Raw genomic sequence first — 27966 nt, forward strand, 5'->3', positions numbered from 1 at the left:
GTGCCAGTAGGCGAGTGTGAATGAGTGTTTTCATGCTGTAAGGCATCTATGGCGGAGTTTGCTATTTTCAAATATACAGTCCTCTTGGCAAAGTTTTAATTGGCCAGGACAACACTCCCCCCTTTAGAAGCAGCTATGTCCTCCTTCTGCAGATTAATCCTTTATAAACAGCTATGTCCTCATTCTGAAGATAAATCCTTGAGAAACAGCTTTGTTCTCCTCCTGCAGATTGACCCTTTAGAAGCAGTCATGTTCTCCTCCTGATTAACCCTTTAGAAGCAGCAGCGTCCTCTTCCTTGAGCTGCAGAATACACATTTTGAGTTCACTTTGGCACTGTGAAAGTAAAACCTGCATCACTGTAACACAGAAATTAACTGATTTGCTAATGACAATTTTTGAAAGAATGTTTGATAATTTTATCTACTGTCACTTCTTGCATTTTTTTTTTCCAAAACGGATAGGTTCACTTTAAGTGAGTTCCATGCAGTCAGGCGGTCAGGAGCACTACACTGGACAGGGACTCAATGGTAAATCAGTACTGAGACCCTTTCATTCTCGGGATCGGTGGTGGTCCCAGAAGACAGTTTCTCAAGGCATGAAGGATGTATACAATGATGAGGATGTTTTTTTTTTTGCCATTACACAGTTATTATCAGTTCAGTTGTATTTGTGGAATAACACAAGTATGCTACACGGAGGTGAGTAAGACTTACCTGTGATAATTCTTAAAATAGTTTATACTCTGTTTCCTAATGGATTCTTGCAGGACCTCAGATTTGCTGCCGCAGAACTCCTCCCCGACCTGCATGAGCCTGAAGGGAAACACAAGATCATTTGCCACACAGCATTTGTGCCTATGGGTTTAACATTATTCCAAACTGCTGGCAATAAAGCACTTCCCTCATGGTCTAAACTAAAGGAAAGGTTATGGTCATTACCCCTGGTGGCCTAGAGTAGTGTCCCATTTCATGGTGGTCTACAACAGAGTGGGGGGTACTTATTATATTCCTTGGTGGTCTAAAGCACAAAAGGGTGGCAAACACTGGGGCCAGGAATAGAAGGGAGGTGGCTAATTAATTGGATAGTTTATTCCCTAGTAGTTTAGAGTAAAAGCAGGTCTGGAACATATTACAGGACTAATATATTGCTCCCTGGTGGTCTACAGCACAGTAAACAGTTAATATATGGTGCTTTAGGGTATATTATAGATTAAGAATATGTTCCCAGGTGGTCTAGTGTAAAATAAAGGATTAATACCTGGTTTTCTAGGATATTTCTAGGTGGGTTAAAGGTGTGCACTATATAAGCAAAGAGTAATAAATAATAAATTTTGGTATAGGGTCCAGTTTCTCCATCTGCCATATGTGTACCTTAGGAGGTACTGTACACAATACAGGGCCCCATGACTTCATATAATAAAAAATAACTCACCGCTAAGACTCTGTGTAGTACATGTTCTGAAACATTAAGGACATTATACAGCAGCAATGCGCAGTGTAACTGTGAATCCAGCTTGCACAGTGTAACTGTGAATCCAGCTCTGGTGTGAACACTTACTAAAGCAGTAGCATGGGTCCATATGAGTCTGTGCCTCTCTCTTTTTCTTTGCTACAACCCTAATCCTCCCCCAGACCTCTACAGACTTTAATTGGCAAATGTAATCTGATCTCTCAGTGGGCTTTACATTTTAGCTTTGTTTTTCGTGTGATAAGTTTAGGAGGCAGAAGTGGTGAAAATTCTTTTGCAACTTTTATTTGCATAATTTACGAAACGTTCGCTGACATAACGGCGATTGTTTAATTGCCTTTTTCTACCAACCTGCTGACTATATCCAGAACTACAATGAAGTCATCATATTTAAAGTTGGACATATCAGTCCCGAGAAGATACGTCTTGACTTTAAGCTGAACATCCTGGAATTTAAAAAAAACAAAAAAAAAAAAAACAAAACAAAAACACAAGATAAAACATTTATAAATGTGATGTAGCAGGACGGACGTTATTCTCCGGCCATGCGCACGGCACGCACAGTATGTTTGTGTTTCCTTTCTTAAGGGAAAGAACATTTATGATGACAATGTGTCTCTTCCTATTGTTCAGCTATTGTCACAATGATGACAAAGCTACAGGAGAGAAAAGAAAATCAGGAGCAGCAGTTCAAGGATTCTAATAAAGAGTTCAAGAACACAGACATTCAGGGAAGTTCTATTTTAAACAATTAAAGGGAAACGCTACCAAAATTAGTTTTTTTTTGTTTTAATGATCATCAATTAAAAGGGATACTCCAAATTTATTCCGGGAAAGTTGAAAAAAAAAAAAATGGAAAAAATTAGTTTTTTTTTTTTTTTACAAAATGATCATCAATTAAAAAAAGGGATACTCCAAATTTATCCCGGGACAGTTGAAAAAAAATGGAAAAAATTAGTTTTTTTTTTGTTTGTTTTTTTTACAAAATGATCATCAATTAAAAGGCATACTCCAAATTTATTACGGGACAGTTGGAAAAAAAATGGAAATTAACATCTTAGGATTTCTTAAAAAAATAAAAAAAAATAATATATATATATATATATATATATATATATTTATATATATTTATATAGTATAGTTGATATTTATATAATATGATCATTGCAGGGGGGCACTGGCAATAGAGCTGCGGGGGTGAGTATAATTATTAGTTTTTTTTATATAATAGAACCCATTCTCTGCTTTTGACAAACTTTTCACCAATCCTAGAAAATCCCTTTAAATGTTTAATATTTAGATAACTAAAGAAGCAAATACTTTCAATTTTTTCTGCGTGTTATTGCAAAAAAAAAAAAAAAAGAAAGAAAGAAAACTGAAAAATCAGACTACATAAGGTTTGTTTGTAGTCTGTAACCATGGACCTTGCTGAATTAAAGCAATGCAGGGGCAAATTCCGGCTGAGAATGACCAAAGACGGGTCTCTGGATAAAAACCAGCAGCACTTCCATTCCATGGCAATTAAAGATCTTAAAAAATAGTAAATCGATTGAAATTCATGGTATAAAACAGAAATTTGAGAAAGTTTTAGTACTAAGTGAATCAGGGTGGGATAAACCAAAAAAAAAAAAATCAAATTAAATGAGCATCTGGATTAGAAATCTCAATCACCAATCCCATCAATTAAAAGAAAGCAGCTCCAAAGCAGACTCATTATTCCTCCAGGGAACGTGTAATTCCTCATTTCTCCTGTGGAGGCGCTGCAGGGAAATCAAACACTTTCCATTACAGCCGATCACTGGGATTTCAGGGAACGGGATAACCTGTGATTAGTTTATGTTTCATCCTTATTGCTCAGATTTTCTCTTTTCTGTTCCCGATAGTTGAGAAATATTTGGAAAGGGAAATTACCTGCCAAATGCGGGTCAGTCCGTGCTCCAGTTTCTTTTTTATATAATTTCGATCAAAATTGTTCTCTTCTGTAGCGGATACACTGTTACTATCTGGGAAAAATAATATTAAAAAAAATATTGAGGCCACAATAAATAAAATACTAAGTGTACATCCTCTCGCAAAGGACACCGATCTCCCTAGGTAGATTTCACGCAGAAATTCTTGTGAACAGACTAGTGTAAATGCTGCCACCAGTCTAGTGTAAACACTGCCACCGGTCAGGGCAGAGTCTAGTGTAAACGCTGCCACCAGTCAGGGCACAGTCTAGTGTAAATGCTGCTATCACTCAGTGCACAGTCTAGTGTAAACGCTGCCACCAGTCAGGGCACAGTCTAGTGTAAATGCTGCTATCACTCAGTGCACAGTCTAGTGTAAACGCTGCCACCAGTCAGGGCACAGTCTAGTGTAAACACTGCCACCAGTCAGGGCACAGTCTAGTGTAAACACTGCCACCAGTCAGGGCACAGTCTAGTGTAAACGCTGCCACCAGTCAGGGCACAGTCTAGTGTAAACACTGCCACCAGTCAGGGCACAGTCTAGTGTAAACACTGCCACCACTCAGGGCACAGTCTAGTGTAAACGCTGCCACCAGTCAGGGCACAGTCTAGTGTAAACACTGCCACCAGTCAGGGCACAGTCTAGTGTAAACACTGCCACCAGTCAGGGCAGAGTCTAGTGTAAACGCTGCCACCAGTCAGGGCACAGTCTAGTGTAAACACTGCCACCGGTCAGGGCAGAGTCTAGTGTAAACGCTGCCACCAGTCAGGGCACAGTCTAGTGTAAATGCTGCTATCACTCAGTGCACAGTCTAGTGTAAACGCTGCCACCAGTCAGGGCACAGTCTAGTGTAAACACTGCCACCAGTCAGGGCACAGTCTAGTGTAAACACTGCCACCAGTCAGGGCACAGTCTAGTGTAAACGCTGCCACCAGTCAGGGCACAGTCTAGTGTAAACACTGCCACCAGTCAGGGCACAGTCTAGTGTAAACACTGCCACCAGTCAGGGCAGAGTCTAGTGTAAACGCTGCCACCAGTCAGGGCACAGTCTAGTGTAAACACTGCCACCAGTCAGGGCACAGTCTAGTGTAAACACTGCCACCAGTCAGGGCACAGTCTAGTGTAAATGCTGCTATCAGTCAGTGCACAGTCTAGTGTAAACGCTGCCACCAGTCAGGGCAGAGTCTAGTGTAAACGCTGCCACCAGTCAGGGCAGAGTCTAGTGTAAACACTGCCACCGGTCAGGGCAGAGTCTAGTGTAAACGCTGCCACCAGTCAGGGCACAGTCTAGTGTAAACGCTGCTACCAGTCAGGGCACAGTCTAGTGTAAACACTGCCACCAGTCAGGGCACAGTCTAGTGTAAACGCTGCCACCAGTCAGGGCACAGTCTAGTGTAAACGCTGCTACCAGTCAGGGCACAGTCTAGTGTAAACACTGCCACCAGTCAGGGCACAGTCTAGTGTAAACACTGCCACCAGTCAGGGCACAGTCTAGTGTAAATGCTGCTATCAGTCAGTGCACAGTCTAGTGTAAATGCTGCCACCAGTCAGGGCAGAGTCTAGTGTAAATGCTGCTATCAGTCAGTGCACAGTCTAGTGTAAATGCTGCCACCAGTCAGGGCAGAGTCTAGTGTAAACGCTGCTATCAGTCAGTGCACAGTCTAGTGTAAACGCTGCCACCAGTCAGGGCACAGTCTAGTGTAAATGCTGCTATCAGTCAGTGCACAGTCTAGTGTAAATGCTGCCACCAGTCAGGGCAGAGTCTAGTGTAAACGCTGCCACCAGTCAGGGCAGAGTCTAGTGTAAACGCTGCTATCAGTCAGTGCACAGTCTAGTGTAAATGCTGCCACCAGTCAGGGCAGAGTCTAGTGTAAACGCTGCCACCAGTCAGTGCACAGTCTAGTGTAAATGCTGCTATCAGTCAGTGCACAGTCTAGTGTAAATGCTGCCACCAGTCAGGGCAGAGTCTAGTGTAAACGCTGCCACCAGTCAGTGCACAGTCTAGTGTAAATGCTGCTATCAGTCAGTGCAGAGTCTAGTGTAAACGCTGCTATCAGTCAGTGCACAGTCTAGTGTAAACGCTGCCACCAGTCAGGGCACAGTCTAGTGTAAACGCTGCCACCAGTCAGTGCACAGTCTAGTGTAAATGCTGCCACCAGTCTAGTGTAAACACTGCCACCGGTCAGGGCAGAGTCTAGTGTAAACGCTGCCACCAGTCAGGGCAGAGTCTAGTGTAAACACTGCCACCAGTCAGGGCAGAGTCTAGTGTAAACGCTGCCACCAGTCAGGGCAGAGTCTAGTGTAAACACTGCCACCAGTCAGGGCACAGTCTAGTGTAAATGCTGCTATCAGTCAGTGCACAGTCTAGTGTAAATGCTGCAACCAGTCAGGGCAGAGTCTAGTGTAAACGCTGCCACCAGTCAGGGCACAGTCTAGTGTAAATGCTGCCAACAGTCAGTGCACAGTCTAGTGTAAATGCTGCAACCAGTCAGGGCAGAGTCTAGTGTAAACGCTGCCACCAGTCAGGGCACAGTCTAGTGTAAATGCTGCCACCAGTCAGGGCACAGTCTAGTGTAAACGCTGCTACCAGTCAGGGCACAGTCTAGTGTAAATGCTGCCACCAGTCAGGGCACAGTCTAGTGTAAATGCTGCTATCAGTCAGTGCACAGTCTAGTGTAAATGCTGCTATCAGTCAGGGCAGAGTCTAGTGTAAATGCTGCTATCAGTCAGGGCAGAGTCTAGTGTAAATGCTGCTATCAGTCAGTGCACAGTCTAGTGTAAATGCTGCAACCAGTCAGTGCACAGTCTAGTGTAAATGCTGCTATCAGTCAGTGCACAGTCTAGTGTAAATGCTGCTATCAGTCAGTGCACAGTCTAGTGTAAATGCTGCTATCAGTCAGGGCAGAGTCTAGTGTAAATGCTGCAACCAGTCAGTGCACAGTCTAGTGTAAATGCTGCAACCAGTCAGGGCAGAGTCTAGTGTAAACGCTGCTATCAGTCAGTGCACAGTCTAGTGTAAACGCTGCCACCAGTCAGGGCACAGTCTAGTGTAAATGCTGCCACCAGTCAGTGCACAGTCTAGTGTAAATGCTGCAACCAGTCAGGGCAGAGTCTAGTGTAAACGCTGCTATCAGTCAGTGCACAGTCTAGTGTAAATGCTGCAACCAGTCAGTGCACAGTCTAGTGTAAATGCTGCAACCAGTCAGTGCACAGTCTAGTGTAAATGCTGCCATCTGTCAGGGCAGAGTCTAGTGTAAACGCTGCTATCAGTCAGTGCACAGTCTAGTGTAAATGCTGCAACCAGTCAGTGCACAGTCTAGTGTAAATGCTGCAACCAGTCAGGGCAGAGTCTAGTGTAAACGCTGCTATCAGTCAGGGCAGAGTCTAGTGTAAACGCTGCTACCAGTCAGGGTGCAGTCTAGTGTAAACGCTGCACCTGTCAGGGCACAGTCTAGTGTAAACGCTGCCATCTGTCAGGGCACAGTCTAGTGTAAACGCTGCTACCAGTCAGGGCACAGTCTAGTGTAAACGCTGCTACCAGTCAGTGCACAGTCTAGTGTAAATGCTGCCACCAGTCAGTGCACAGTCTAGTGTAAACACTGCCATCTGTCAGTGCACAGTCTAGTGTAAATGCTGCCATCTGTCAGTGCACAGTCTAGTGTAAACGCTGCCACCAGTCAGTGCACAGTCTAGTGTAAACTCTGCTAGCAGTCAGTGCACAGTCTAGTGTAAACGCTGCTACCAGTCAGTGCAGTCTAGTGTAAGCACTGCTACTAGTCAGTGCACAGTCTAGTGTAAATGCTACTAGTCAGTCCACACTGTAGTATAAATGCATATTGCCACATAAATTAAGTGACACAAACCAATCACTTAACCCCTTCTCTTCTTGAAAGATGTTAAACCTTCAGCCCAGTAATGAATTCCCCCATATATAATCAGGTCGGTCTTTTCTGGAGATGAAGGTATTTCACAGCTGAAGGGTCTCCGCTGATCTGACCCCTTTGACATGACCTTCATAGTCTCTACTCTTAAAGGACATAATTTAGAAAGTTTGGCCAAACTTTCCTTTACAGGGGTGTCCACACTGAAGTTACGGCCGAATGAATCATTTCCAACTTCTACCATAATCTCTTCCTGATTAACATTCTTTGAAAACAAGATGGAAATGTGAGGGGAGCGGAGCGCGTGACCTCTTGTCTCCATCGTACGGTGAATAAACTCCGAGGTGCTATCTGCAAGTCAATGAGGATGTATCAGGACTGGCTGGTCCTTCAGAGCGGCTCCGCCACGTCCTCGAGTGCCCTTAACAGGAAGCTGCTAATGATAATCCGCTCCGAGGGCAGGTCTCCCGAGGCGCCAACGGTGCCCGCATGTGCTGCAATCTGGCGACTGGGCCAAAAGACCAATCAGGGGAAAACATTAGTACACATTTAGACTTTCCAAAATACCAGAAATTTCTTCTGTCTGAACGTGGACCAGACCCAAAGCCAAAAACGAGGCGCAGTCGAGGGTTGAGGCTCCCATGCTCTTGCCTGTTAGCCTTTAATGATCCCTTTCTCCCATTCGTACCAATAGGTATTTATGGGCATCTCACAACCACTCCACACAGTTTATGGCTCAGTAGCTCGTGCCGTCCACATCAGCATGCAGCGATTGACTGCAGCGGTGATGTACGCTGTAGTTGTGATGTCACTGCTGCAGAAGGTAGGCAGAGAACATCAGTGATCTCCAGGTTCCCTCTCTGCTGTACACCGCTTCTTTCTTCAGTTTAATTAGGCAGAACAGCTCTCACAAACCTCTGTTTGTTAACTCTGAGGGTACCGTCACACTATACCATTTCGATCGCTACGACGGTACGATTCGTGACGTTCCAGCGATATCGTTACGATATCGCTGTGTCTGACACGCAGCAGCGATCAGGGATCCTGCTGAGAATCGTACGTCGTAGCAGATCGTTTAGAACTTTCTTTCATCGCTGGATCTCCCGCTGTCATCGCTAGATCGGTGTGTGTGACACCGATCTAGCGATCTAGCGATGCGATCCAGCGATGCGTTTGCTTGTAACCAGGGTAAACATCGGGTTACTAAGCGCAGGGCCGCGCTTAGTAACCCGATGTTTACCCTGGTTACCCGGGGACCTCGGGATCGTTGGTCGCTGGAGAGCTGTCTGTGTGACAGCTCCCCAGCGACCACACTACGATTTACCTACGATCACGGCCAGGTCATATCGCTGGTCGTGATCGTAGGTAAATCGTATAGTGTGACGGTACCCTGAGGTTCTGCAGCAGCTGAGGTGTATAAGATAAGGAACACAGCAATGTAAATTAGGCACAGATTGGGGAACACGATACATTAGTTGTGACGACACAGCATTTAATCTTAATTTTGTCAGACGTATATTTTCAGGAGGCCAGGAGACAGACTATTGTTCATATGAGTCTGAACGTTGACTCTTGAATTGATTTGTTTTTCTTCAATGGGCCAAGAGACATAGACTATGGTTCATATGAGTCGGTATACAGACTTGACATTCTACAGGATACCAGCTTAAGGGACCACAGCCCTCGCTGAAGGAGTACATATCTGCTCCATTGACCATCATTGAACCCATGGAGACGTTCGGCAGCACAACAATGTAAATTATGCACACATTAGAGAGCAATCCCAGGCTGACTAAGGCTTCTTTCACACTAGCGTCGGAATCTCCCCGTCGCAATGCGTCGGGGAGAGATTCCGACGCTAGCGTTTGCTGCATTGCACAATGGGTGCAGCGGATGCATTTTTCCGGCGCATCCGCTGCCCCATTGTAAGGTGCGGGGAGGTGGGGGCGGAGTTCCGGCCGCGCATGCGCGGTCGGAAAAAGCGGTCCTTCGGGAAAAAAAAACGTTACATGTAGGTTTTTTTTCTCCCGACGGTCCGCCAAAGCACGACGCATCCGTCGCAAGACGGATGCGAAGTGTGCCAATCCGTCGCAAATGCATCGTCAATAGAAGTCTATGGGGAAAAAACGCATCCTGCAAGCACTTTTGCAGGATGCGTTTTTTCTGCAAAACGACGCATTGTGACGGATTTAAAAAAACGCTAGTGTGAAAGTAGCCTTAGACATAATCTGTGACTGGCTGCTGCAGATAAGCGGTGTCTATGTCGGGCTGCTCGTCTCAGAATCTGACGAGTTATCTACGGACTTGTCAGTGAGGAACATCCCTTGTGGGAGAAATAGGGGAGCAGATTCTCCATCACAACACACGATCATCTCTCCTATAAAACTGCTAGAAAAATACACGGACACTTCAGGAGAACAAGAATCATATTAATTCTTATCAGAATTATAAGTTCCAGGGAGCCGAATACTTTCGAAAGGCACGATGGATGGATGGATGGATGGATGGATAGATAGATAGAAAGATACAGTTACATCCATATATATTTGGACAGAGACAACATTTTTCTAATTTTGGTTATAGACGTTACCACAATGAATTTTAAATAAAACAATTCAGATGCAGTTGAAGTTCAGACTTTCAGCTTTCATTTGAGGGTATCCACATTAAAATTGGATGAAGGGTTTAGGAGTTTCAGCTCCTTAACATGTGCCACCCTGTTTTCAAAGGGACCAAAAGTAATTGGACAGATTCAATAATTTTAAATAAAATGTTCATTTTTAGTACTTGGTTGAAAACCCTTTGTTGGCAATGACTGCCTGAAGTCTTGAACTCATGGACATCACCAGACGCTGTGTTTCCTCCTTTTTGATGCTCGGCCAGGCCTTCACTGCGGTGGTTTTCAGTTGCTGTTTGTTTGTGGCCTTTCTGTCTGAAGTTTAGTCTTTAACAAGTGAAATGCTGCTCAATTGGGTTGAGATCAGGTGACTGACTTGGCCATTCAGGAATATTCCACTTCTTTGCTTTAATAAACTCCTGGGTTGCTTTGGCTTTATGTTTTGGGTCATTGTCCATCTGTAGTATGAAACGACGACCAATCAGTTTTGCTGCATTTGGCTGGATCTGAGCACACAGTATGGCGGCTCTGAAGACCTCAGAATTCATTCAGCTGCTTCTGTCCTGTGTCCCATCATCAATAAACACTAGTGACCCAGTGCCACTGGCAGCCATGCATGCCCGCGCCATCACACTGCCTCCGCCGTGTTTTACAGATGATGTGGTATGCTTTGGATCATGAGCTGTACCACGCCTTCACCATACTTTTCTCTTTCCATCATTCTGGTAGAGGTTGATCTTGGTTCCATCTGTCCAAACAATGTTCTTCCAGAACTGTGCGGCTTTTTTAGATGTTTTTTAGCCTTTTTATTCTTGATGCTTATGAGCGGCTGCACCGTGCAGTGAACCCTCTGTATTTACTATCATGCAGTCTTCTCTTTATGGTAGATTTGGATATTGATACGCCGACCTCCTGGAGAGTGTTGGTCACTTGGTCGGCTGTTGTGAAGGGGTTTCTCTTCACTATGGAGATTATTCTGCGATCATCCACCACTGTTGTCTTCCGTGAGTGCCCAGGTCTTTTTGCATTGATGAGTTCACCAGTGCTTTCTTTCTTTCTCAGGATGTACCAAATTGTAGATTTTGCCACTCCTAATATTGTAGCAATTTCTCGGATGGGTTTTTTCTGTTTTCGCAGCTTAAGGATGGCTTGTTTCACCTGCATGGAGAGCTCCTTTACCGCATGTTTACTTCACAGCAAAACCTTCCAAATGCAAGCACCGCACCTCCAAACAACTCCAGGCCTTTTATCTGCTTAATTGAGAATGACATAACGAAGGGATTGCCCACACCTGCCCATGAAATAGCCTTGGAGTCAATTGTCCAATTACTTTTGGTCCCTTTAAAAATAGAGTGGCACATGTTAAGGAGCTGAAACTCCTAAACCCTTCATCCAATTTTAATGTGGATGCCCTCAAATGAAAGCTGAAAGTCTGAACTTCAACTGCATCTGAATTGTTTTGTTTAAAATTCATTGTGGTAATGTCTATAACCAAAATTAGAAAAATGTTGTCTCTGTCCAAATATATATGGACCTAACTGCAGAGAGATCTTAGTTCCCTTGGCATAGACCTGATCCGTTCCTTACCAGCAGCTTGTGGTTCCTCATGATCAAATTTTTCATGCCACTCCATTGTACGAAAATAACTCAACATCACTTCCCAGAGAGCCTTGCAGAGGTCGGTGAGGCAGGGGATGTAGCTATCGGAGGTTATGTGCTGCAAAGACACAAAGGAGACATTATTCACCATTCTGATGGCTACTGACCTTGGTACATGAAGAAGACCAGAAACGAACCTGAGCACAAATAACTCTGAGGGTGAGTTATTGAAATGGTGCAGCTAAAAACTACCAGCACGGAGCGTAACTTGTGTGGGATATTATACTCGGGTGACTCAGGGCAGCGTTCCTTACAATGACAGATAAGATGCATTGTAAAACTAAGGTGAACCTGTTACCAGGTCAAAAGCGGCCAAGCTTTGTTCCGATTTATTCCAGCTGGTCCTCTGTATATACCAGTATTTGTTTTGTCTTTTAAAAGGGAACCCGTCACCCCCAAAATTGAAGGTGAGCTAAGCCCACCGTCATCAGGGGCTTATCTACAGCATTCTGTAATGCATTCTGTAATGCTGTAGATAAGCCCCCGATGTATCCTGAAAGATGAGAAAAAGAGGTTAGATTATACTCACCCAGGGGCGGTCCCGGTCTGTTCTGGTCCGATGGGCGTCGCGGTCTGGTCCAGGGCCTCCTATCTTCTTACGATGACGTCCTCTTCTGGTCTTTACGCTGGGGCTCCGGCGTAGGCGTACTTTGTCTGTCCTGTTGAGGGCAGAGCAAAGTACTGCAGTGCGCAGGAGCCGGGAAAGGTCAGAGAGGCCCAGCGCCTGCGCACTACAGTACTTTGCTCTGCCCTCTACAGGGTGAAGACAAAGTACGCCTGCGCCGGAGCCTGAAGACAAGAAGAGGACGTCATCGTAAGAAGATGGGAGGCCCTGGACCAGACCGCGACGCCCATCGGACCAGAACAGAACCGGGACCGCCCCTGGGTGAGTATAATCTAACTTTTTTCTTATCTTTCAGGTTACTTCGGGGGCTTATCTACAGCATTACAGAATGCATTACAGAATGCTGTAGATAAGCCCCTGATGGTGGTGGGCTTAGCTCACCTTCGATTTTGGGGGTGACAGGTTCCCTTTAAATATGAGCCTTTTTATTTAGTGACTATTTCTCTGCTCTCTACCAAGGCACACAGGATCCTCTGGGGCGTGGCACACAGGATCCTCTGGGGCGTGGCACACAGGATCCTCTGGGGCGTGGCACACAGGATCCTCTGGGGCGTGGCACACAGGATCCTCTGGGGCGTGGCACACAGGATCCTCTGGGGCGTGGCACACAGGATCCTCTGGGGCGTGGCACACAGGATCCTCTGGGGCGTGGCACACAGGATCCTCTGGGGCGTGGCACACAGGATCCTCTGGGGCGTGGCACACAGGATCCTCTGGGGCGTGGCACACAGGATCCTCTGGGGCGTGGCACACAGGATCCTCTGGGGCGTGGCACACAGGATCCTCTGGGGCGTGGCACACAGGATCCTCTGGGGCGTGGCACACAGGATCCTCTGGGGCGTGGCACACAGGATCCTCTGGGGCGTGGCACACAGGATCCTCTGGGGCGTGGCACACAGGATCCTCTGGGGCGTGGCACACAGGATCCTCTGGGGCGTGGCACACAGGATCCTCTGGGGCGTGGCACACAGGATCCTCTGGGGCGTGGCACACAGGATCCTCTGGGGCGTGGCACACAGGATCCTCTGGGGCGTGGCACACAGGATCCTCTGGGGCGTGGCACACAGGATCCTCTGGGGCGTGGCACACAGGATCCTCTGGGGCGTGGCACACAGGATCCTCTGGGGCGTGGCACACAGGATCCTCTGGGGCGTGGCACACAGGATCCTCTGGGGCGTGGCACACAGGATCCTCTGGGGCGTGGCACACAGGATCCTCTGGGGCGTGGCACACAGGATCCTCTGGGGCGTGGCACACAGGATCCTCTGGGGCGTGGCACACAGGATCCTCTGGGGCGTGGCACACAGGATCCTCTGGGGCGTGGCACACAGGATCCTCTGGGGCGGTTTTTCAAAGTACTCCCATAAATTGTAGGCTTTTTTGCCCAGGAGAGGTGACAAAACAGGACAGGGACCCAATTACAAAGGACGCCTTGACTTGGCAATTGGTCTAACATACATTGGCCAATTTATGCACAAAGTACCTTCCTTTTTTCATAGCAATTTTTGCAGAGAAATATTTCATGTGTACATTATATAGCATTTCTTTCCTATTTTCTATCACAGTAATGCATTTTCAATATTCTAGAGTAATCATTCTTGGTAAATAATGTTGCAACCTTTATCATTTTTCAACTTATATGTTTTTTTGGTTGGCGCCTGCTCACACTAGCTTGGATGTGCTGGTCTTGCTCTCTATTTGTATTAAGGCTACTTTCACACTAGCGTTAACTGCAATCCATCACAATGCGTAGTTTTGCAGAAAAAACGCATCCTGCAAAAGTGCTTGCAGGATGCATTTTTTCCCCATAGACTTGTATTGACGACGCATTGCCACACGTCGCATCCATCATGCGACGGATGCGTCGTGCTTTGGCAGACCGTCGGGAGCAAAAAACGCTACATGTAACGTTTTTTGCTCCTGACGGACCGCTTTTTCCGACTGCGCATGCGCGGCCAGAACTCCGCCCCCACCTCCCCGAACCTCACAATGGGGCAGCGGATGCGCCGGAGAAATGCATCCGCTGCCTCCGTTGTGCCGTGCGTTAAACGCTAGCGTCGTAATCTCTGCCCAACGCATTGCGACGGGGAGATTTCGACGCTAGTGTGAAAGTAGCCTAAGCTGTTTACATGCTGCCAGGACTCTCAGAGAAAGCCTGTGAGTCCCGCTTTCCCCGCCCACACACTGTGATTGACAGCTTTCCTTGGTTACATTTGAAAACAAAGTTGTTTTGTTTTACACAGAGAAAACAAATGAAAACATAGAAAACGATATATTCCCGAACTCGGCTGGGGTCCCTCTATATTGTGTTGTGCTTTAATAAGAGATCTGACGATTCCCTTTAAAACCATTTATCCCAGTCACAAAATACCATTGAAAATCTACAATTGGCCACATATGATAATTTGTTATTACTGTTACACCAAGTCTGCTGGAATATATATCATGTCGATTTATAAATTTCAGGACCGCGGATCAAACTTATAAAAAAAAAAGCTAAATTGAGAAAGGAGCGGTGTGTTTATTCTTCATCTTCTACCTTACCCTCCGGGAAGAATTCAGGGACAAACTATTTTTTTTATGTCTATTTCTGGACTAGTAATAATAATAATAAAAAAAATTAACATTTAAATGATCTATACCATAAAAATGTTTTATTAATAATGCAACATATATGTCCGGGCTCTTCCTAATATAGATGGGACTGACGCAAATAGCAGCACTAAAAGCAATATATATAGACTGTAGATGTTAGAAACATCAATGCTGAATAATTAAACTGCCCAAGACTATGGAATATATGAATAAATAAAAAATCCACTATCTCAGCGACATTCTGGACAAGCAGTCGTGTTCTCTGTCACACTCTGTATAAGGGTTACACGGAATTAGGAAAAAGGGGTCGGCTTCACTTTATTGGAGCAGAGCTGTAATACCTGGCACCAGCCACGGGGACAGTGGCGCTGGTTCTGTGCACCTGGTACAATGCATCAGTTTTAGCAATTCTCAAACCCAAATTCAACGGCTGCAAAATCTTGTTCCTGTCTGTCCAGGACAACACTTAAACACTGTACAAAAGCAAAGCTTCGGCAACAGGACTAGGCAAGGGTCGCTTTCCGTCCTTTAAATGCAGACAATAATATTTCCTTTCACCGACAGTAAGCAGAAATGACAAAAAAACAAACAAAACAGGGCCACATCCCCACAGATGTACCTGGCAGGACTGCCTTCCCCTGCAAAGGGGCTCATCCGAGCTCGCGTGCTAAACAGAGGGGGAGGAAGCCTGGCAGAAAGGGTCGGAGTAGGGTTGCAGCCCCAAATGAGCGTCGCAGTGCGCGGCAGCCCCAAAAAGAGCGTCGCAGGGTGCGGAAGCCCCAAAAAGAGCGTCGCAGGGTGCGGCAGCCCCAAAGAGAGCGTCGCAGGGCGCGACAGCCCCAAAAAGAGCGAAGGGCGCGGCAGCCCCAAAGAGAGCGCCGCAGTGCGCGGCAGCCCCAAAGAGCGTTGCAGGGCGCGGCCACCCCAAAGAGTGTTGCAGGGCGCGGCAGCCCCAAATAGAGCGTCGCTGGGCACGGCAGCCCCAAAGAGAGCATAGCAGGGGGGGCAGCCCCAAAGAGAGCGTCGCAGGGTGTAGTAGCCCCAAAGATAGAGTCGCAGGGTGCAGCAGCCACAACGAGACCATTGCAGGGTGCGTCAGTCCCAATGAGAGTATCGCAGGGTGCGGCAACCCTGGAGAAGGTGGCAGCCGTGAAGAGGAGTGAAAGGGCAGTGGAGAGCACATTGGAAAGGAAGTCTGCAGCGAGAAGCGCATTAGTGAGGAAGACTGGCATGAAAAGCACATCAGAAGGGGAGGCAGCCATTAGGAGTATTGAAAACAAATAGGAAAGAGAGCAGTGATTCCCGACACTGCCACAGAGTGAAGACAAGGGTATATGATCTCTGGTCTTTATTCAAGGCGGTTCAAAGTTGGGTTGACACAATCAGGTATCAAAATGCATTGAGCGCATTGGAGGGGGAGGCAGCACTGAAGAGCGCGCTGGAGGGGAAGACAGCTGTGAAGAGCGCACTGGAGGGGGAGGCAGCAGTTAAGAGCGCACTGGAGGGGAAGGCAGCTGTGAAGAGCGCACCGAAGGGGAAGGCAGCTGTGAAGAGCGCACTGGAGGGGAAGGCAGCTGTGAAGAGCGCACTGGAAGGGGAGGCAGCTGTGAACAGCGCACCGGAGGGGAAGGCAGCTGTAAAGAGCAAACCGGAGGGGAAGGCAGCTGTGAAGAGCGCACTGGAGGGGAAGGCAGCTGTGAAGAGCGCACTGGAAGGGGAGGCAGCTGTGAAGAGCGCACCGGAGGGGAAGGCAGCTGTGAAGAGAGCACTGGAGGGGGAGGCAGCACTAAAGAGAACACCGGAGTGGGAGGCAGCTGTGAAGAGCGCACTGGAGGGGGAGGCAGCAGTTAAGAGCGCACTGGAAGGGGAGGCAGCTGTGAAGAGCGCACCGGAGGGGAAGGCAGCTGTGAAGAGAGCACTGGAGGGGGAGGCAGCACTGAAGAGCGTACCGGAGGGGGAGGCAGCTGTGAAGAGTGCACTGGAGGGGGAGGCAGCTGTGAAGAGCGCACTGGAGGGGGGAGGCAGCTGTGAAGAGCGCACCGGAGGCGGGGGCAGCTGTGAAGAGCGCACTGGAGGGTGGAGGCAGCTGTGAAGAGCGCACCGGAGGGTAAGGCAGCTGTGAAGAGCGCACTGGAGGGGGAGGCGGCAGTTAAGAGTGCACTGGAGGGGGAGGCAGCACTAAAGAGCGCACTGGTGGGGGGAGGTAGCTGTGAAGAGCAAAGTGGAGGGGGAAGCAGCACTGAAGAGCGCACTGGAGGGGGGAGGCAGCTGTGAAGAGCGCACCGGTGGATCCAGCTGTAACAAGCAGTAGCGGAGGAAGCTCTAATGAGCTTGTATCTCTTACATGTGCGCTGGAGCTTGTCACAAGGTGTGCAGCACTGATAAGTTTGTCTGTGTGGAAGGCAGCACTGACATGGGCAGAGGAGGGAAAAATATTGATGAGAGCATTGGGGGGAGGCAGCCGTAGCAAAAGGGAAGGCAATTCTGCCGAGTACATTGGGTACATTGGGGGTATAACGGTAGTACAGTAGGTAGCGAGCATTAGAAGGAGCTTAATGGAAATATTCAGGACTGCTGCATTTATTCCTATAGTGCTAACCCCCCACATGGAGGTGAAGCACATACCTGCAGCAAATATCTGGCAATGGGCAGATCATCAGTGGAGGCAATCATCTAGAAACCTTGTCTCTGGATCCTAAGCGGAGGGCAATGTGACACTCGCGAGATAAATAAATTAAGTGGCAATTTAGAAGTATTGAAATCCTCCAAGATTTCTTCAGCAGTTTTAAAATTTATGACACATGAAACAAAAGAAAGTTTTAAATGATTAATGTGTAGCTGGTGGGCATAAACTACCACACATTCACCATCCCATCAGACCAATAAAATGACTAAAAAGTATTTAGCAGTGTGCGCCCATTTAGTAATGAATCCTTCAAGGTGCCCCGGGTCTAACAAGTGAGCGACCACCAAAGACAAATGACTCCAATGTAAATGTAGAAGAAATAATGCAGGAGCGTTAGAATGCGGCTTCTGTGAAATGCGCGGCTCCAGGAGCTTGCCAGAATATTAAGAAGACAGAGACGTTCCTGTGACAAGGATGTGACAAGGCGAGAAGAGTCTCCAATGTACTCCCACCATATACAGGCAGAAGAATGTGGGACCTCAGAATGTGCGAGACAGAAGACAGGGAAAGTCAAATTAGGAGAATGATTGACAGTAGAGACAAAGTGTGAAAGACAGTAACAGAAAGAGAATGTGTGAGAGATTGAGACTGGGAGACAATGAGATAGAGTAAAAGACAGCAGCTAGAAAGAATATCAAAAAAAGAAATAACAATGCAAGTAACAAAAGCAACGCAAGCGGGGGAAAGAGAAGGACGATGTAAGCACGGAAAAGAGAAGGACAACGCGAGCGGGGAAAAGAGAAGGACAACGTGAGAGGGGAAAAGAGAAGGAGAACACGAGCACGGAAAAGAGAAGGAGAACACGAGCATGGAAAAGAGAAGGACAACGCGAGCGGGGAAAAGAGAAGGACAATGTGAGCGGGGAAAAGAGAAGGACAACGTGAGCGGGGGAAAGAGAATGACAACCCGAGCACGGAAAAGAGAAGGACAACGCGAGCGGGGAAAAGAGAAGGACAACGCAAGCGGGGGAAAGAGAATGACAACCCGAGCACGGAAAAGAGAAGGACAACGTGAGCGGGGAAAAGAGAAGGACAATGTGAGCGGGGAAAAGAGAAGGACAATGTGAGCGGGGAAAAGAGAAGGACAATGTGAGCGGGGAAAAGAGAAGGACAATGTGAGCGGGGAAAAGAGAAGGACAATGTGAGCGGGGAAAAGAGAAGGACAATGTGAGCGGGGAAAAGAGAAGGACAATGTGAGCGGGGAAAAGAGAAGGACAATGTGAGCGGGGAAAAGAGAAGGACAATGTGAGCGGGGAAAAGAGAAGGACAATGTGAGCGGGGAAAAGAGAAGGACAACGTGAGCGGGGAAAAGAGAAGGACAACGTGAGCGGGGAAAAGAGAAGGACAACGTGAGCGGGGAAAAGAGAAGGACAACCCGAGCACGGAAAAGAGAAGGACAATGTGAGCGGGGAAAAGAGAAGGACAATGTGAGCGGGGAAAAGAAAAGGATAACGCGAGTGGGGAAAAGAGAAGGACAATGTGAGCGGGGAAAAGAAAAGGATAACGCGAGTGGGGAAAAGAGAAGGACAACCCGAGCACGGAAAAGAGAAGGACAATGTGAGCGGGGAAAAGAGAAGGACAATGTGAGCGGGGAAATGAGAAGGACAATGTGAGCGGGGAAAAGAGAAGGACAATGTGAGCGGGGAAATGAGAAGGACAATGTGAGCGGGGAAAAGAGAAGGACAATGTGAGCGGGGAAAAGAAAAGGACAACACGAGCATGGAAAAGAGAAGGATAACGCGAGTGGGGAAAAGAGAATGACAACCCGAGCACGGAAAAGAGAAGGACAATGTGAGCGGGGAAAAGAGAAGGACAATGTGAGCGGGGAAATGAGAAGGACAATGTGAGCGGGGAAAAGAGAAGGACAACGTGAGAGGGGAAATGAGAAGGACAACGTGAGCGGGGAAAAGAGAAGGACAATGTGAGCGGGGAAAAGAAAAGGACAACACGAGCATGGAAAAGAGAAGGATAACGCGAGTGGGGAAAAGAGAAGGACAACCCGAGCATGGAAAAGAGAAGGATAACACGAGCGGGGAAAAGAGAAGGACAACACGAGCATGGAAAAGAGAAGGACAACGCAAGCGGGGGAAAGAGAATGACAACCCGAGCACGGAAAAGAGAAGGGCAATGTGAGCGGGGAAAAGAGAAGGACAATGTGAGCGGGGAAAAGAGAAGGACAACACGAACATGGAAAAGAGAAGGACAACGTGAGCAAGGAAAAGAGAAGGACAACATGAGCGGGGAAAAGAGAAGGACAACGCGAGCATGGAAAAGAGAAGAACAACGTGAGCAGGGGAAAAGAGAAGGACAACGTGAGCAGGGGAAAAGAGAAGGACAACACGAGCACGGAAAAGAGAAGGACAACGTGAGCGGGGAAAAGAGAAGGACAACACGAGCACGGAAAAGAGAAGGACAACACGAGCGGGGGAAAATAGAAGGACAACGTGATCGGGGAAAAGAGAAGGACAACACGAGCACGGAAAAGAGAAGGACAACACGAGCGGGGGAAAAGAGAAGGACAACGCGAGCGGGGGAAAAGAGAAGGACAACGCGAGCGGGGAAAAGAGAAGGACAAAGCGAGTGGGGACAAAAGAAGGATAATGCGAGCGGAAAAAAAGAGGATAACAGGAGCATGGAAACAAGAAGGACAATGTGGGTGGGGAAAAAAGGGCAACTTGTGTGGGAAAAAGAAGGACAACATGAGTGTGGGAAAAAGAAGGGCAACGCAAGAGGATAAAAGCGGGAAAATGAAGGGCAACACGAACTGGAAAAAGAAGGACAGCGAGAGAGGGAAAAAGAAGAATAATTGGTCACAAAAAAACAAAACAGTGCACGTGGGAAAAAGAAAAATTGGAATCAGAGAAAACACAAAATGAGAGAAACGGCATGCCACAAGAATGGACAGCGAAGAGATGGGAGGACACAGTAAAAGAAAGAGCCCAGGATGAGAGAACATGATGGTGAAAAAAAAGAAGCCCTAAGAAGGAGAGAGATGAGGAAGAGTGATGGAAATAGAGCGTGCTAGCTAGATGTTAGAATGGTTTGTCTTTAGCTGCCAAAATGGTATATTATGGAACTAGTTAAAAATATGTTCACATGCTGCAGTAAAGTTCTGCCACTGTCCCACTCATCTGAAACAACCCAAACAAGACGGGTGAAACCAATTATCAGTTGGAAAAATATCTGCAACAAAAGCTGCATTTTGTGAATTGATGGTAACATTGTTAGCTGTGGGAGCCCAGGGTCTACATGAGGTTGGTCAGAATTCACCAATGAAGGAGAGACCGGCTCCTATCACCAGTCCTTCTTTCCCCCGTGGCTTTCATCCACGCAGCATCATCGCTTCCTAGATTCAGAACGATAACATCAGATATTATGGCGGCTCGGCTACTTACCGTACAGAGGTCCTTGTAAGGCAGTTTCTGAAATTTCGTATCCGAGTTTCCTGCGCACAGTTCTACATATCCCAAGACGACCTGGAACACTGTGTTGTGGATCGCCTGAGTGAAGTGCATGTGCAGCTGGTCCATTGCCGTCTAAAAGGTGAGGAGGAGACATCGAAGAGACAAAAGCAACCGTAAGTAATCTACAATAACGATAATGAATCTATGCAAGTTCTGTGGTAGGACAAGTGCCTTGTGGATCATGGGGGGTCCAAGCGCTGGGATCCCCACTGATTCTAAGGGGCTAAGAAAGTGCCCTGTTGGAATTGAGCGGTGGCCGCCATTCTCTATACTTGATCCATTCTTGGGATTGATGGTGTCCAAGCTTTTAGACCCCCACAAACCTTTCTGATAAATAATGACGTTTCACGATGGCAATTACCCTTTGAATCACAATGAAATGACTCTGTTTATTCAGTAGCAGTCTGTATAGCAAAGCTGATAAATAAGTGGCAGAAAACAGAAAGCTTCTGGCGACTGTTCCTGCTAGAGTGGCCAGAGTAAAAAATTCAATATTTAAAGATTATTTATGTGAATAATAAAAATAATGTATATGCATCTCCAGCTGCAGAGGTACGGCATGGGTCCGTGTAACCGCTCCGTGGACCTATGCCAATATCGCGACCATGCGCCATCCGGCCGGGCACATCTGTCTACGGCAGCTGCATCCTTCTCCCGCAATCTCACACATGTGCCGGTAGCGGATCGGCTTTTTCTCTTTACTTTCGGTGCAGATTTTCTTATCGCCTCAGAGCAGGTTCACTTCCATTACTAGTCGTTTGCATAAAAAGCAGCAGATCGGTATTTTGGTTGCAGGGGGCAGCTGAGAATATTTCTCGCTCATGCATTAAGCGGGTCCTACAACACAAACTGCATTCATTAGTATATAGAGGTCTTAAGCCTGATGAGGCTGGTGTATTTGCTATTGCTATCCATGCCAGAATGGCTGTATAATCCTTTATGAACATTTAACTTAATTGACACCCATCTAGCCTGATTGGCAGATCCTCAGTTTTCCTCCTACCTGCTGATGAAACTCCACTCACCTAGCCTAAATGAAAAATTCTCAGTGTTCCTCCTCCCTGCTGCCGACTCTTCACCTACCTAGCCTGACTGTCAGCTCATCAATGCCCCTCTTCCTCTGCTGCTGCTGAATCTGCACTCACCTAGCCTAAAAGACAGATTCTCAGTGTTCCTCCTCACTGCCCCATCCACCAAGCCCTAATTGACAGCTCCTTAGTGCCCCTCACCCAATGTTGCTGAATGTCCACCCACTTAGCCTGAAAGCTCCTCAGTGTGCTTCCTCTCTGCTGCATTTCCACCTATCTAGCCTGACAGCTCCTCAGTGCTCCTCCTCTAATGATACCGCTGCAATCTCTCACTGCTCAGTACAAGCTGCAGCCCTCAGTCAGGCTGTGTGCCCGGAGACTGAATATGCTTGGACTCATGGGTTCTCTCATTTTAAAATTGCATGTTCATTTATTTCAGGATTATACAGTCATTCTCAACTGGATTTTCACAGTAAATACACCAGAATCATCAGGTCTAAGATTTGTTTGCTAATGTATACAGTTTATGTTGTGAATTCGGAAATAGGATAACATAAAGCAATATCACTTCATTGTAAAATTCATGTAGAAGGGATCTACAGCGCCGAGAACAAATAGCGAATAAATCTACTCGGAAATTGGGGCAGGCTGCTAACTTTTGAATCCACTTTCAGATGGCCCTACAATCATGTAAATTGGAGTAAAATCAGTGTATGCATTAAGGAACAAGGTTACTGGAGGTCTTGTGCTTACCAGTGAAACACTGAGGCCGGGGAAGCAGAGGGAGCAGTCGCCCCGAGCCCCACTCTCTGAGGGGGCACACCAGGAACTAGGCTACTATAACTGCATCAGCATGTGCAGAGCCTACCTACACGGGTGCATTATATAATATGGAGGCCTATGGGGGTGCATTATACTATATTGAGGACTATCTGGTGTATTAACCTATATGGAGGCTATCAAGGGGGCCATCATACATTGTGGAGATTACAGCGACAAGGCCATCATACAGTGTTGGAGCCATCAAACAGTATGGGGGATACTAAGGGGTCAGCATATATACAGTGAGGGGTCAGTATACTGTGTGTGTGTGGTACTATAAAGTGAGGGGGCATTATACTGTGTATAAGAGAGCATCATGCTGTGCATAGGGGAGCTGTACAGGGGGAGACTCTGGACATTATTAAATGTAAAGTGGGCACTTATTGTTATAGGGGAACTCAGGTTACTGTGACGGTCAAAGGGGCATTATTACTTTCTAGTGAACAAAATATGGGCACTGTTTTCTAGGGCACTTGCACCCGGCATTACTATATTGTAGAGGGTTGTTTAGAATTTAGAGGGCACAGAAAAATGCACAGCAGGTGCAGTAATAGGGACACATACGGCAGCAGCGGCTCAGTATAGGGGTATCAGGGGAACTAATATGGACACATACGGCAGCAGCAGCTCAGTATTGGGGTATCAGGTGCAGTAATAGGGACACATACGGCAGCAGCGGCTCAGTATTGGGGTATCAGGGGAACTAATATGGACACATACGGCAGCAGCGGCTCAGTATTGGGGTATCAGGTGCAGTAATAGGGACACATACGGCAGCAGCGGCTCAGTATTGGGGTATCGGGGCAGTAATAGGGACATATACGGCAGCAGCGGCTCAGTATTGGGATATCAGGTGCAGTAATAAGGACACATACGGCAGCAGCGGCTCAGTATTGGGGTATCAGGGGAACTAATATGGACACATACGGCAGCAGCGGCTCAGTATTGGGGTATCAGGTGCAGTAATAGGGACACATACGGCAGCAGCGGCTCAGTATTGGGGTATCAGGTGCAGTAATAGGGACACATACGGCAGCAGCGGCTCAGTATTGGGGTATCAGGGGCAGTAATAAGGACACATACGGCAGCAGCGGCTCAGTATTGGGGTATCAGGGGCAGTAATAAGGACACATACGGCAGCAGCGGCTCAGTATTGGGTTATCAGGGGCAGTAATAGGGACACATACGGCAGCAGCGGCTCAGTATTGGGGTATCAGGTGCAGTAATAGGGACACATACGGCAGCAGCGGCTCAGTATTGGGGTATCAGGTGCAGTAATAGGGACACATGGCAGCAGCAGCTCAGTATTGGGCTATCAGGTGCAATAATAGGGACACATACGGAAGCAGCGGCTCAGTATTGGGGTATCAGGTGCAGTAATAGGGACACATACGGCAGCAGCGGCTCAGTATTGGGGTACCAGGGGCAGTAATAGGGACGCATACGACAGCAGCGGCTCAGTATTGGGGTATCAGGGGCAGTAATAGTGACACATACGGCAGCAGCGGCTCAGTATTGGGGTACCAGGGGCAGTAATAGGGACGCATACGACAGCAGTGGCTCAGTATTGGGGTATCAGGGGAAGTAATAGGGACATATATGACAGCAGCGGCTCAGTATTGGGGTGTAGTATATAGAGGATGTGTCCCGTGTGGTGTAGTATATAAAGGTTGTGTCCCGTGTGGTGCAGTATATAGAGGATGTGTCCCGTGTGGTGTAGTATATAGAGGATGTGTCCCGTGTGGTGTAGTATATAGAGGATGTGTCCCGTGTGGTGTAGTATATAGAGGTTGTGTCCCGTGTGGTGCAGTATATAGAGGATGTGTCCCGTGTGGTGTAGTATATAGAGGATGTGTCCCGTGTGGTGTAGTATATAGAGGATGTGTCCCGTGTGGTGCAGTATATAGAGGATGTGTCCCGTGTGGTGCAGTATATAGAGGATGTGTCCCGTGTGGTGCAGTATATAGAGGATGTGTCCCGTGTGGTGTAGTATATAGAGGATGTGTCCCGTGTGGTGTAGTATATAGAGGATGTGTCCCGTGTGGTGCAGTATATAGAGGATGTGTCCCGTGTGGTGCAGTATATAGAGGATGTGTCCCGTGTGGTGCAGTATATAGAGGATGTGTCCCGTGTGGTGTAGTATATAGAGGATGCGTCCAGTGTGGTGTAGTATATAGAGGATGTGTCCCGTGTGGTGCAGTATATAGAGGATGTGTCCCGTGTGGTGTAGTGTATAGAGGATGTGTCCCGTGTGGTGTAGTATATAGAGGATGTGTCCCGTGTGGTGTAGTATATAGAGGATGTGTCCCGTGTGGTGTAGTATATAGAGGATGTGTCCCGTGCGGTGTAGTATATAGAGGATGTGTCCCGTGTGGTGTAGTATATAGAGGAGGTGTGGTGTAGTATATAGAGGATGTGTGGTGTAGTATATAGAGGAAGTGTCCCGTGTGGTGTAGTATATAGAGGATGTGTCCCGTGTGGTGTAGTATATAGAGGATGTGTCCCGTGTGGTGCAGTATATAGAGGATGTGTCCCGTGTGGTGTAGTATATAGAGGATGTGTCCCGTGTGGTGTAGTATATAGAGGATGTGTCCCGTGCGGTGTAGTATATAGAGGATGTGTCCCGTGTGGTGTAGTATATAGAGGAGGTGTGGTGTAGTATATAGAGGATGTGTGGTGTAGTATATAGAGGAAGTGTCCCGTGTGGTGTAGTATATAGAGGATGTGTCCCGTGTGGTGTAGTATATAGAGGATGTGTCCCGTGTGGTGTAGTATATAGAGGATGCGTCCAGTGTGGTGTAGTATATAGAGGATGTGTGGTGTAGTATATAGAGGATGTGTCCCGTGCGGTGTAGTATATAGAGGATGTGTCCCGTGTGGTGTAGTATATAGAGGATGTGTCCCGTGTGGTGCAGTATATAGAGGATGTGTCCCGTGTGGTGTAGTATATAGAGGATGTGTCCCGTGTGGTGTAGTATATAGAGGATGTGTCCCATGTGGTGTAGTATATAGAGGATGTGTCCCGTGTGGTGCAGTATATAGAGGATGTGTGGTGTAGTATATAGAGGATGTGTCCCGTGTGGTGCAGTATATAGAGGATGTGTCCCGTGTGGTGTAGTGTATAGAGGATGTGTGGTGCAGTATATAGAGGATGTGTCCCGTGTGGTGCAGTATATAGAGGATGTGTCTTGTGTGGTGTAGTGTATAGAGGATGTGTCCCGTGTGGTGCAGTATATAGAGAATGTGTCCCGTGTGGTGTAGTATATAGAGGATGTGTGGTGTAGTATATAGAGGATGTGTGGTGCAGTATATAGAGGATGTGTCCCGTGTGGTGTAGTATATAGAGGATGTGTCCCGTGTGGTGTAGTATATAGAGGATGTGCCCCGTGTGGTGCAGTATATAGAGGATGTGTCCCGTGTGGTGCAGTATATAGAGGATGTGTCCCGTGTGGTGCAGTATATAGAGGATGTGTCCCGTGTGGTGTAGTATATAGAGGATGTGTCCCGTGTGGTGTAGTATATAGAGGATGTGTCCCGTGTGGTGTAGAATATAGAGGATGTGTGGTGCAGTATATAGAGGATGTGTCCCGTGTGGTGCAGTATATAGAGGATGTGTCATGCAGTATATAGAGGATGTGTCCCGTGTGGTGTAGTATATAGAGGATGTGTCCTGTGTGGTGTAGTATATAGAGGATGTGTCCCGTGTTGTGTAGTATATAGAGGATGTGTCCCGTGTGGTGCAGTATATAGAGGATGTGTCCCGTGTGGTGTAGTATATACAGGGTGTGTCCCGTGTGGTGTAGTATATAGAGGATGTGTCCCGTGTGGTGTAGTATATACAGGGTGTGTCCCGTGTGGTGTAGTATATAGAGGATGTGTCCCGTGTGGTGTAGTATATACAGGGTGTGTCCCGTGTGGTGTAGTATATAGAGGATGTGTTCAGTGTGGTGTGGTATATAGAGGATGTGTCCCGTGTGGTGTAGTATATAGAGGATGTGTCCCGTGTGGTGTAGTATATAGAGGATGTGTCCCGTGTGGTGTAGTATATAGAGGATGTGTGGTGTAGTATATAGAGGATGTGTGGTGTAGTATATAGAGGATGTGTGGTGTAGTATATAGAGGAGGTGTCCCGTGTGGTGTAGTATATAGAGGATGTGTCCCGTGTGGTGCAGTATATAGAGGATGTGTCCCGTGTGGTGTAGTATATAGAGGATGTGTCCCGTGTGGTGTAGTATATAGAGCATGTGTCCCGTGTGGTGTAGTATATAGAGGATGTGTCCCGTGTGGTGTAGTATATAGAGGATGTGTGGTGTAGTATATAGAGGATGTGTGGTGTAGTATATAGAGGATGTGTGGTGTAGTATATAGAGGATGTGTCCCGTGTGGTGTAGTATATAGAGGAGGTGTCCCGTGTGGTGCAGTATATAGAGGACGTGTGCCGTGTGGTGTAGTATATAGAGGATGTGTCCCGTGTGGTGTAGTATATAGAGGATGTGTCCCGTGTGGTGTAGTATATAGAGGATGTGTCCCGTGTGGTGTAGTATATAGAGGATGTGTCCCGTGTGGTGTAGTATATAGAGGATGTGTCCCGTGTGGTGTAGTATATAGAGGATGTGTCCCGTGTGGTGTAGTATATAGAGGATGTGTCTCGTGTGGTGTAGTATATAGAGGATGTGTCTCGTGTGGTGTAGTATATAGAGGGTGTGTCCCGTGTGGTGTAGTATATAGAGGAGGTGTCCCGTGTGGTGTAGTATATAGACGATGTGTCCCATGTGGTGTAGTATATAGAGGATGTGTCCCGTGTGGTGTATTATATAGAGGATGTGTCCCGTGTGGTGTAGTATATACAGGGTGTGTCCCGTGTGGTGTGGTATATAGAGGATGTGTCCCGTGTGGTGTAGTATATAGAGGATGTGTCCCGCGTGGTGTAGTATATAGAGGACGTGTGGTGTAGTATATAGAGGATATGTCCCGTGTGGTGTAGTATATAGAGGATGTGTCCCGTGTGGTGTAGTATATAGAGGATGTGTCCCGTGTGGTGCACTATATAGAGGATGTGTCCCGTGTGGGATAGTATATACAGGGTGTGTCCCGTGTGGTGTGGTATATAGAGGATGTGTCCCGTGTGATGTAGTATATAGAGGATGTGTCCCGTGTGGTGTAGTATATAGA

General features: G+C 47.2%; 1 protein-coding gene across 1 annotated transcript in view; it reads right to left on the reverse strand.

Annotated features, from left to right (window-relative positions):
- The window catches only part of VPS50 (VPS50 subunit of EARP/GARPII complex), a 195118-nt gene that overhangs the window by 47706 nt on the left and 119446 nt on the right, over positions 1-27966 (reverse strand). The window contains exons 12-16 of the mRNA XM_069729396.1: positions 20876-21016; positions 11504-11633; positions 3380-3471; positions 1820-1914; positions 715-813 (exon numbers count right to left, since the gene is read on the reverse strand). Of these exons, the coding sequence (XP_069585497.1) occupies positions 715-813; positions 1820-1914; positions 3380-3471; positions 11504-11633; positions 20876-21016 (557 nt within the window). The remainder of the gene's footprint in view (positions 1-714; positions 814-1819; positions 1915-3379; positions 3472-11503; positions 11634-20875; positions 21017-27966) is intronic.

The sequence above is a fragment of the Ranitomeya imitator genome, chromosome 6, assembly GCF_032444005.1.
Source record: "Ranitomeya imitator isolate aRanImi1 chromosome 6, aRanImi1.pri, whole genome shotgun sequence".
NCBI lineage: Eukaryota > Metazoa > Chordata > Amphibia > Anura > Dendrobatidae > Ranitomeya > Ranitomeya imitator.